Below are 12,448 nucleotides of genomic sequence, written 5' to 3'. Positions count from 1 at the left end.
TACAGAAGCCTGGTCGGTGTTTTCTGTTTACCTGAGTTCATCACAAAGGAAAATTGAGACTTCCAAAACCTGTCCACCATCTACAAGGCACAAGTTAGGAGTGTGATGGAATGCTCCCTACTTGGCTGGATGTATGCAGCTCCAACAGCTCTCAAGCTTTACAATATCCAGGCTAAAGCATCCCATTTGACACCATATCCACAATTATCCACCACTGACACTCAGTAACATCAGTGTGTACTATCTACAACATGCATTGCAATAATTCACCAAAGGTCCTCCTGGCAGTATTATCATGACTTGGAAATATGAGGCTGTTTCTTTAGTGTTACTGAGTCAACATCCTGGAAGTTATTTTCCAACAGCATTGTATGTCAATGCACACACCAAAAAGACTGCAGCGCTTCAAGAAGGCAGTTCCCGCCACTCTATCCAGGTATTTAGGCATGGAAAATCTATCCTGATCAATGTTGCAATGTCCCACATCTGGGAACGAATAGCCAAAAATAATCCAACACTCTGATAAAAATTTAAAAATTGCTTCAGTATGGATGATGTAGAAACCATGAGTCATGTGAAGATTGGGCTTAACATTTCTATCTTGATGCCGGGTTGTCATTTTGTTGTGACTTCAGTTCTTGTTTAAGTTATTAAATTGTCTTCTGGAAATGGAACCTTTTGAGAAAGAGTTGGATGTAAAAACAAGTGTCCTTAACTTGAGATGTGACCACTTAGTTTGGTGAAGGCACTTTGACTATTCCCATAGTCAAGCCAAGTTCTAAAATTCTTTGGAGTTCTAAACCACAGGACGTGCATTTATGATTAAGTTAATGTTCACTGGATATCCCAAAATACTTCCTGAAATGTAATCATGGGTGTCATTGTAAATAATGCAGGAACCAGTGTGCACTTAGCAAACTCCTTTTAAATATTAATGTGATAATGACCAAATAATTTTTTTTTATATTGAGTGATGGGTAGATACTGGTCTGGGCACCGTGGATAACTCTACTTGGAGGAATAGTTGAGATCTTTTATGTAGACCTGAACATGCAGATAGGACCTCAATTTAAGAGCTTATCTGAAAAATAGCAGCTGTGACACCGACTCCCTTGGTCCTGCACTGGAATGCCATCCTTGAATTTTCTGATGAGTGTCTGGTATGGAGAGGGGAGGGGTTGAACGTGGAGTCTTGTGGTTCAGACTGAGTCACAGCTGGCATACCAGTTTGGAGTTACTTTGTCAAATTCCATTAGCCATTGAGAAAGATGACAGGAAAGAATGTTTCTAAATACTTTGCAAGTTGACCAGGGTAGCATTCAAAACTTCAACTTGCTCGCATGACGGTTCTGGAGAATGCCTTGAAGTCATTTAAGAGTTTGCTTTTATGAATTTACCTTGCTGGAATTTCCTCTTGTATAACTCTTGTTTGTCTCTCCCAAATCAGATTATAGCTATTGTGTTCACTGCTATGTTAGTAGTATAGTGCAGACACATTGTATAGTTGGCTGTATAATGTAGGGGTCCTCATTTATTCTAATCCTGGGCTTGTAATGTGGACTGTGATGGGCCACAGATTTTTCACCATCAAACCAGTTTTGTTGTTTTGAATCTGTAATCTGATGGATCTATCCTGTTTATTATTCACACAACACCAGGTTATAGTCCAACAGGGTTAATTAGAAGCACTAGCTTTCGGAGCGCTGCTCCGTTAACAGGTGGTTGTCCTGATGAAGGAGCAGCACTCCAAAAGTTAGTGCTTCCAATTAAACCTGTTGGACTATAACCTGCTGTTGTGATTTTTAACTTTGTACACCCCAGTCCAACACTGGCATCTCCAAATCATGACTGTGTTTATTATTATTTAGTAAGTCATTACGAATTTGTCATTAGCAAGTCTCATAGCATAATACTGACTCTTTTCCATGTAATCATTTTGTCTTCCCTCTCCCCTTCCCAAGCCAAAAGCAAATAATCTGGATTTTGAACACACAATGAACTTTGTATTGATAGGTTGGATGCTGAATTGTCTGCAATTCCTCAGAAGCACTTAAAATATGTTTCTCTGAGCAAGTCTTCATTGGTGACACATTGTTTCCTGCATTACAGAATACATCGGGGATGGAGGATCAGAATGAAGATGAGTCTCCAAAGAAGAATACAGTATGGCAGGTAAAAATTGTCTGTAGAAAATCGGTGTAAAGCACATCAAGGAGACATGCAATCTTTCCCTTAAATGAGCGCTTATATTGTGGGTGGTAGGAAATGGATGGTACTTCTGTACAGATCAGTTCTACAGTCAAACTCATTTAGCCTGAAATGACCTGAAATGTTATCTCTGTTTCTCCCTCCAGAGATGTTGCCTGACTTGCTGAGTGTTTTCAGTTTAGGTTTGCTAATATGCAGCTCAAGAGCTGCCCAACATTAAAACGTGCTATCGTAAGTGCAATTTTATCAGGAGTAAGTTGCACTTGTACAGCACTGGCCATTTCCAGGCTTTGCTTTTGCCAATTAGTGCTTCACCTTCAAATTATACAATTCAAGGTGCTTCTCCAGTTAGGACAGTATCTATAATTGTACTCTTGGTTCTGTGACTATTTTACACTGCTACCAATACTGAAATCGCACCAACATCTGCGAGAAATTCTGTCCTCCTAAATTTGGCCTGTCATTGAAGTTGTATATTGGGGTGGGATATTGGCTGGGGGTAGGATGCTGTCTAAACCATCCGCATAAAAGTATATTAGAGTTAGTACAATTTCATCAGCAGATGGATTTGTAAAGGGTTCAGGTATATGATCTCACTCGTTCAACACAGTAAAGTCATCCAAGATGGCTCTGATGGAGACAACCTGGGTACAAAGCGATGGTGAGAGTAGGATTTGTAATGCCTTTCAAAGGTACAATCCAAGAATGGTGTTTGAGCAGAGGTTTAGAAGAGAGAAGCTTAGAGTTTGTCATGTACTGAGAGAATAAGCCAGTGAAAGGCAGGGAATGGAGACAAAGGAAGTGGCAGAAATCGGGAGTGGGTGGGGTCATGCACCTGTAGGGTTTTGCAGATGAAGGACAAGGATTCTGAAATTGAATTTGAAATGTTTTCAAGAAGGCGGTCCTCGTAGAAGGGGATGTGTTTGTGCCCGTGTGTCTGGCAAGTGCTGAACAAGGCCAAGGAATCTGAAAATAGCACCAGGCTGCTTTCTGTTTCCCAGTGCTAAGCTGAAATCTATTGACAGGCAGAAATTTGAACGCCTCATTCAATGTGAAGAGTCCAGAGCCTACTAGAGGTAGAGAAAGACTGAGGCCTGATATTATTGAAGCATGGTTATAGCTTGGCTGACTGCATCCTTATGCTGTTGAAGACCCGGCATGTGGCTGCTGATAAGGGTCCAAAGCTAATAGCAAATTGGTGACTGAACATTCAACAAACCCATCACTGGAGCTGGGTCTACTTTTCCATGTTAGAGTTTGTTAGATTGCTTGTGGGCTGAGATGTGTTGAAAATGGATTCTTGGAAAAGTAGCTGCTGATAGGTTCAATCCAAAATGAATATCTTATATCCTATGGTCTTAATCGGAATAATTCATTCCTCACTGAATGAGGCTAACGTTTTGCTGCTTGGGGACATCAGTAGTGCTGCCTTTAAGCAGTTCCCTTTTGTTCCTGTTAGTTTAGGCGTTAGGTCTCATGAATTTAAGTACCATAATGCTAGTGGATTGAAGCATTGTGTATCTTTAGTTCAAACCAGTGTGGAATTTGATCATTTAAACATTTGTTATAAAATCATCGCAAACTAATTGCATTCGTGTCTGTAGTCCACCATTCTGTAGCAATTCAGTGCTTCTAAATCTACATTTGAGTAGACTTAACTCCATTCAAATAAAATTTATTCACATCTGCCAGTTTGGAAATTTAAAAAAAAAATTGTTAAAAACTGACACTTTCTGTGCATGGCGATGAATGTTGACATTAAGAAAACAATTGCTGAAAATATGGAACTAGAGTCTGGATTATGCAGAGGGCAAGTATAATCTGAAAAGGTTAATGACAGGCTGTGATGCAGAGTAAAGCTCTTTCTACATTATCCTTGTCAACGGGTCATTTACATAAATGATTTGGATGTGAGCATAAGAGGTTCGGTTAGTAAGTTTGCCGATGACACCAAAATTGAAGGTGTAGTGGACAGCGAAGGGGGTTACCTCAGATAACAACAGGATCTGGGCCAATGGGCTGAGAAGTGGCAGATGGAGTTTAGTTCAGATAAATGCGAGGTGCTGCATTTTAGGAAAGCAAATCTTAGCAGGACTTATATACATTTAATGGTAAGGTCCGAGGGGTTGTTACTGAACAAAGAGACCTTGGACTGCAGGTTCATAGCTCCTTGAAAGTAGAGTCACAGGTAGATAGGTTAGTGCAGAAGGTGTTTGGTATGCTTTCCTTTATTGGTCAGAGTATTGAGTACAGGAGTTGGGAGGTCATGTTGCAGCTCTACAGCACATTGGTTAGGCCACTGTTGGAATATTGCGTGCAATTCTGGTCTCCTTCCTATCAGAAAGATGTTGTGCAACTTGAAAGGGTTCAGAAAAGATTTACAAGGATGTTGCCAGGTTTGGAGGATCTGAGCTACAGGAAGAGGCTGAACAGGCTAGGGCTGTTTTACCTGGAGCGTCGGAGGCTGAGGGGTGACCTTGTAGAGGTTTATAAAATCAAGAGGGGCATGGATAAGATAAATAGGCCAAGTCTTTTCCCTGGGGTTGGGGAGTCCAGAACTAGAGGGCATAGGTTTAGGGTGAGAGGGGAAAGATATAAAAGAGACCTAAGGGGCAACTTTTTCACAGAGGGTGGTACGTGTATGGAATGAGCTGCCAGAGGATGTGGCGGAGGCTGGTACAATTGCAACATGTAAAAGACATTTGGAGGGATATGGGCCGGTGCTGGCAGGTGGGACTAGATTGGGTTGGGATATCTGGTTAGCATGGGCAGGTTGGACTGAAGGGCCTGTTTCTATGCTGTACATCTCTATGACTCTGACTCCCAAAAGAGGTACAGAATGAAGATAATAAAGAATAAAGCACACTGTGTCCCACTTCTTCATCAAACATTTCCAGTCAATGCTATCAATCCTATATCACGGCTTATCATGGATCTGTGTTCACCGCTCATTTCCCTCTCTTTTCTCCACCTCCATTGATGTGCAGTTGAGATATGGTGATGGCTGTTTGATAATGCACCGTTGAAAATGTGTTGCTGGAAAAGCGCAGCAGGTCAGGCAGCATCCAAGGAACAGGAAATTCGACGTTTCGGGCATCAGCCCTTCATCAGGAATCCTTCTTCATATTCCTGAAGAAGGGCTGATGCCCGAAACGCTGATTCTCCTGTTCCTTGGATGCTGCCTGACCTGCTGCACTTTTCCAGCAACACATTTTCAGCTCTGATCTCCAGCATCTGCAGACTTCACTTTCTCCTTGATAATGCAACGTGGCTTTTTTGATAGCGACCTCAAGCCAACTCCCTGATTTCTAATGCTTACCTGTATAAGGACAGCAAACTCATTGAAACTCCAAGCCCTAACTTGGAAGAATCCTACTATTTTTCCGGTCTGTAGATCAAAACCTGAGGACTCTCTACCTTGCAACATTCTGGATGTGCCTCCACTGCGTGAGCTGCAGAGGTTCTGCAGTGTGCTCGCCACCACTTTTTGAGGAGCACCTAGGGATTGGTAATACATGATGATGTCAGGAATGAGTGGATTGCCTTACGAAAGCCTAGATAGGCTAGGCCTACATCCTCTGGAGGTTAGAAGAGCCTGGGGAGGGGAGCTAAGTTGAAACATATAGAACCCTGAAATGATTGGACAAGGTGAATGTGGAAAGGATGTTTCTTCTTCTGGGAGAGTTTAGAACTAGGATTAATTTTTTAAAAATTGAGGTTTGCTATTTAAGACCTTTTTTTATTTTTTGCTAAGAATTGACAGTCTTTGGAATTCCCTTCCTCAAAGGTGGTAGTGCAGAATCTCCAAATTTTAAGGCAGAGGTAAATAGAATCTTGATTCCCAAGGGGATGAAAAATCATTAGGGATATGCAGGAATGCAGAGTTGAGGTCAGTCAGATCAGCCATGATTTTACTGAATAATGGAGAAGAATCCAAGGACCAAGTGGCCTATTCTTGTTCATGTATTCACCAGCAACACTCTGCTGAAAATAAACCAAATAATTTTTCCTTGGTCTTAACCTTTTTCAAGTTTGTTATGGAAGAATGACCCAAATTTAACATTGTTTGGGCTAAGTGCAGTCCTTTTTCTTGCTTCTACTTAGACTTTTGTTCTTTCTTTTGGACAAGCTTGATATCTTGGGTTAAGCACCAACCACAGATCTGTCATTTCCTTTCACCAGTGCCACAGTGCACCTGCTGTCCAATTTTGTTTGAATGATGTAGAGAGAAGCCAGTGGTACTAGACATGGCTATAAGGGAGCATGCAACTTACCCACATCCATGTTAATACAGATTCAAACTTGACCAGTATTAGTTAAAAGGCAGCTGCAAATGTGTTGCTGGTCAAAGCACAGCAGGCCAGGCAGCATCTCAGGAATAGAGAATTCGACGTTTCGAGCATAAGCCCTTCATCAGGCTTATGCTCGAAACGTCGAATTCTCTATTCCTGAGATGCTGCCTGGCCTGCTGTGCTTTGACCAGCAACACATTTGCAGCTGTGATCTCCAGCATCTGCAGACCTCATTTTTTACTCTTAGTTAAAAGGCAGCCTCTCTAATTCGATACAGCGACAAAAGGTGATGTGCCCACTGCTGTGAAGGAGGCAGAAACCACCCATATGTTCTGTCCTGTGAAAAAACTTGCACATTGTTTATTTGACAGTATTGTGTACTGTGCCCTGCTTTCTGTCCATGGTGCTGCTAACTTCTCCATAAACTCAGAAAATGTTTCTTTTTCTCCATTTAGTTTTGTTTCTTTCTGTGCTGAAGATGAAGGGTGGTGATGTCAGGGTGTGCAAGTCTTCCATGGTACCTTCTGACTGCATTAAACTGACCAGATCCAGACCAAGCTGTGCATATATCTGACCTGATGTGTCTCCATTCCAGCCTCAATAGATGCCTCCAGCATAATTGTAGCACTGAAGCTACTGTGCCTAAACCTACTTCCTCTGGTCACCAATGGTTTTTTGTTAGTTCAAGTGTATTAGGTATTTGTTGTATAAGATGATGTACACTTGATAGTTTGGCCCTCTATCAACAAATGGCAAAATTTGGTTTCAGGCTGGAGGAACCTACCAGTAAAAGGTGGTGTATGGGTTCCCATATAATCTCAACATGAGCAGTCTGGCTGTTTTTATTCAGAATTTGAACCTGGACAGATTGTACCAAAATCTATAAGATAGCCTTGGTGCAGGGATCAAGGGAGCAAAAATAGATTGTTCAGTTCCTATTCAGTATTCACAGGTGATCTGTGCGTTCGCTCCATTTATTCCATTATTCTAAATCTTTTCAATCGCTCTCATCTTTCAAACTATTGTCTGTATCAGTTTAATGAGCTCCAATTGGCCCATCATCAGCAACCTTTTAGGAGTTACAGATTCTTGTTACCCTATGCATGAAAAGTGCTTCATGCTTTCACTTCTGAATAGCACAGTTGTACAGCACAGAAACAGACCCTTCAGTCCAACTGGTCCATGCTGATCAGATATCCTAAACTGATCTAGTCCCATTTGCCAGCATTTGGCCTATATTCCTCTTAAACCCTCATATTCATGCATCCATCCAGGTGCCTTTTAAATGTTGTAATTGTACATGTCTTCACTACCATCTCTGGTAGCTTGTTCCATTCACGCACCACTTTGTGTGGAAAACGTTGCCCCTCAGGTCCCTTTTAAATCTTACCCCTCTCACCTTAAACCTATACCCTCTAGTTTTGTACTGTTTTACCCCAGGAAAAAGACCCTGGTATTCACCCTGTCCATATCCCTCCTGCTTTGAGGGACCGATCAGGTTGGTCTGAAAAAAACACCCACATGGCCTCTGGCCATATGAACTCCATCTCCATAATGATAACGAGGAGACCCAATACTGAAATCATGTCCCAACTCATTGCAAAAGTACCCCTCTCAAAGATCACGTTATGTACGATCCCTCCATAAATGTTTTTAGCCAATGCTTCAACTCAGACCAGGAGACCTTTTTTGCTCACACAATCCCTCAAGCAACACTTAATGAAAGGACACGGATGCAAACAAAGTGCATTGAGTTGCAGAAATTGGTCTGTGGTGCAGGAACCTGCACTCCTACCTGGCTTGCGAGCAAGTCTGGCTGTGATATTTGAGATGAGGTCTCCCTGTTCCTGATAGCCATCTGTATCTATCCGATTTGAATCTTCCTATCTTTATGCATGCAAAGAATATCCGGCAACCTTCTAATCTTCCACTGACTCGGTGCCTTTCTGATTCAACCATACTGTGTCAAACTGTTCAATATGAAGGAACAGATTCTGGTCATTGCATTTTTTTCTCCCATCCTATTATTCTGAAGGCCTTAATTTGGTGGAGTCGTCTTCTATGAGGAAGAGAAATCAGATAATTCCTCCAATGAACGTTATTCGCAATGAGCGTGCACAACCCCATTAGAACATTGTTTGACCATCATCCTGCACTCCCTCACTGTCCACAATGCACATCTATAAAAGGAGTCAGGCAATAATCAGAACACGGGGCCGTTGGCTAGCCCCACTCTAGAGCTGAGTGCATAATTTCATGTTTGGGATGTTGCAAAGTCACCACGCAAGTTTTGCTTTTTCAAGTGCAGAAGTAAGTAAGATAATTAATGTTGTCCTGACTGAGATTAGCTGAGTCTGATTTTGATATTTCAATCTCATTTTCTGTACTGTGCGGTCTTGCCTCTACTGCTGCTTGACCTAGATTCCCGGTATAACACTATGGAGAGAGATACATGACCAAATCAATATCATGTCGGTCTCTTTGCCTCACTTAGGATGACTTGTTTGATGATTTGCTACTGTCGTGTTTTTTTTCTTAAGTTAACACCTATAAGGCACCAAATGCACCAAATATAAATGTAGGTAGGATTTAATTTTTTTGCTTAAAGCTTATGTAGGCCAAGATTACAAAACTGATTTTAAAAACAATTTAGCGTGTTTGCTTTGGCTATATTGCACTTACTTGATATGTGATGTCTTTTGTGTTGTGCATGTTTTCTGGCAAGTAAATGTTTTGCAAAGAAAGAATTGCTGATTTATTGAGCTTAGCAGTCCTTGAGATGTCTAGAATATTTCCTAAAAGCCTGTGTGCTCTGACACATCTGAATGCTGCTTTCTTGCTGCTTTCTCTGCCCCGGCCACCTTTCCTAGCTATGTGCAGAAAGTCTGCTGCAGTGTTTTAAATGGTTTAGCATTGACATGTCTTTATTGATTTGACCTGTAACTTGAATTCAAGTATCTATAATATTTCTGTTTCTTTTATTTCCTTTTCTACTTTACCAAACCCAGATCACTAATGGGCCCCCTTCTATGATCGTCTCCAGAAAGCGACCCTCTGGGAACTACGAGAAAGAGAAGGATTTGTGTATTAAGTATTTTGACCAGTGGTCTGAGTCCGATCAGGTGGAGTTCGTGGAGCACCTAATATCCCGGATGTGCCATTATCAGCATGGGCATATTAACTCCTATCTGAAACCAATGTTGCAACGGGACTTCATCACTGCTCTACCAGGTAGGAATCAACAATGTGCATGTGAGAGGCTTAACCCTATCGTACATGAGCTGGGTGGGAGGTTTCCTGGGTGTGGCCTTTTGATGGTCTTCTCTTTAACGAAATAGAAACTTCAAAAACCAAGATGAAGGTCAAAAGCCTAGAGCACAATTTGGTTTACAAAACGTTAACTAGAAAAGTATGTTATGAAATGATCTCTCAGCATTACATATTGTTTTCAGTGAGGAGGGTCTCTGGAGGAAAGGCTGAATGAAGGAGTTAAGCTTAATCATTTTGAGAATACGGGGATGAAAGAATTTGAAAAACATATTGCAGGAAGAACATGTTGCTTGAGACATTCAGGGCACAGATAGATGAAGGAGACTTTTCCACATTTTGGTGGAAAAGTAGTGGCAATATTTGGTAAAAGCAAGAAGTGAGAAGTTGATAGAGAAGAAAAACTTTCAGGATGTCTTGTGTCCTGTAACATACAAGCAATCCACTGTACTTCTGACGTGACTTGGATAACACTGTGCTAATATGCAGTAAATTCTAGTCTGTCACATTTGAGAAATTGACCATTGGTTTTTAAAGCATGTGTGAGCTTCATTTAAAAAGAAATTCCCAAAGCATCAGAAGATTGAGATAGATAAAATCTTAAAGACTCCCACTTCGGTAATCCCATTTTTATAATGGCTTTTGACAAGCATTTTTATTAAATTGACAGCTGGAAGATGAGGTGAATGAAGTTGTTGCTAGTTGAAGCTAAGCTTTGGGTTTGAAAGCCTGAATATCATTAACAAGCAACTTTTTTAAATTTTGTGATACTTAAATGTTGGGCTCAGAACATCATTCAGCATATAGTATGTGCTAGTATGAGTCCTTCAATTTGCGCTGCCTATTTCAACATCATTAAAAATTCATAGAACACCAGGTAATAGTCTAACAGGTTCATTTGGAAGTGCAGTACTAGCTTTCAGAGTGCTGCTGGAGCAGTGCTCCAAAAGCTAGTGCTTCCAAATAAACCTATTGGGCTATAACTTGGTGTTATGATTTTTAACTTCAGCTCCAGTCCAACACTGGCACCTCCAAATCATAATTCACCATCATTTGACTGTCCTTTACTTATTTTTAATTCCTTCTCAAATTCTTCTCCAATTCCCTTTTCAATTTTGTTTTTGATCTTGATTGAGTGGCCACTTGTGGTGAGGCTTCTAAGTATTTTCTATAAAGTATTTCACTTTTTTTTTATTATTCATGGCGGTGTGGGTGTCGCTGGCTAGGCCAGCATTTATTGCTCATCCTTAATTGCCCAGAGGGCAATTGAGAGTCAACATTTTGCGGTGGGTTTGGAGTCACATGTAGGCCAGACCAGTAAGGATGGTAGTTTCCTTCATTCAAGGACATTGTTGAAGTAGATAGATTTTTCTGACAATCAAGAATGGATTTATGGTCATTATTAGACTCTTAATTTCCAATTTTTTTTATTCCACGGTAGAGTTTGAGCCCAGGATCCCGGAACACTACCTGGGTTTCTAAATTACCAGTCCATCGATAATACCACAAGACCGTCACCTTTCCTTTAATAATGGTGCTTAAAGGTATTTACGGTTAACTGGTGGTTTAATATCAGGTTTTAACATTGTACATTGTAATGGTTTAACTTTGATACCCCTGAAATTATGGGCCTGATTTAATTTTAGCACGTCATTATTGAGCAGTCTTCCTTATTATGCTGGCTGTGGAAGATGTTTGTTTCATCTCCTGAACAAAGCTGTGGCATTCAAAATTTCTAAAATCATAATAAAAATACCCAGCAATTAGTGCCCTTTTTTTTTGGCATTTTGATTTTGATGAAGATTTTGCTTCCAGGATTGTGCTACTAAACCCTGTCGTCTGGAAGCAGAGCTGCAGGGCCACTTCTCTGGACAACCACCACATCAATTGCAAAGTGCTTAAACATTTACACATTACTTTCTTTTTAAAAGCTTATTAAAGTCAGAACTGTCATTTTAAATAAACACTGAAATGGAAAAATGGCAGATCCGTTATCAACTCCAAGTAGTGCCAGGTCAGTTCCAGACAGCACAGGTTAAAAATTTCAAGCCAGTCCTCGAGAGCACACCAGTGAAGTGACATTTCCTGAACTCGGTCCCTAGGCCATTTCACGGTCAGGGAAAGACTTGTGCCATACAGTTCGGCCTAACAAAGTGGACTAATTCTGTCCAGGGCTTGTTTCATATACAGCCTTTGTGGTCAAAAGGGTGAGGAGATGTTCTTCCCTTAAGCCTCAGTTTAATTAGCTCCAGTTCCCAGAGATGACAGACCCATATCTACACCACAACTACCCTGTTTCCTAGTTTTTCATTTCATGACTCTGTGTGGTTCTAATGATACGTTGGTATCAAAGGAAGGTCCGAGTTATAAAATAATAAACTTAGTGAAAGTCTGACCATTTTTCTGATAAAACACATACAACATGCGTTGTGACCTTTTAACAGTTTATGCTGTCAAAGGGTATTTACAGTTTTGGTTTCGACAGTCAAAAATATAATTCCAATTCATCTAAAATTCTTCATGTTCTACTATGCTCTTCATGTAATTCTTATTATTTTTCTCCTCAAATGGTTTCCACTGGCTACAATAACTACTGATTTATTATAGGCAGTAACACTCTTTCATTCATGGGGCATGGGTGTTGCTGGCAGCCAGTATTTATTGCTCATTCCTAGTTGCCA

At 40.8% G+C, this 12,448-nt stretch overlaps 1 protein-coding gene across 4 annotated transcripts in view; it reads left to right on the top strand.

The window, feature by feature from the left end:
* The window catches only part of LOC132823345 (F-box/WD repeat-containing protein 11), a 182,180-nt gene that overhangs the window by 96,553 nt on the left and 73,179 nt on the right, over positions 1 to 12,448 (top strand). For all 4 annotated transcript variants that reach the window (XM_060837063.1, XM_060837064.1, XM_060837065.1 and 1 more), the window contains exons 2-3: positions 2,110 to 2,172; positions 9,509 to 9,731. In XM_060837063.1, the coding sequence (XP_060693046.1) occupies positions 2,110 to 2,172; positions 9,509 to 9,731 (286 nt within the window). The remainder of the gene's footprint in view (positions 1 to 2,109; positions 2,173 to 9,508; positions 9,732 to 12,448) is intronic.

The sequence above is a fragment of the Hemiscyllium ocellatum genome, chromosome 16, assembly GCF_020745735.1.
Source record: "Hemiscyllium ocellatum isolate sHemOce1 chromosome 16, sHemOce1.pat.X.cur, whole genome shotgun sequence".
Classification (NCBI taxonomy): Eukaryota; Metazoa; Chordata; class Chondrichthyes; order Orectolobiformes; family Hemiscylliidae; genus Hemiscyllium; species Hemiscyllium ocellatum.
This window is presented reverse-complemented; position numbering and strand designations above follow the sequence as displayed.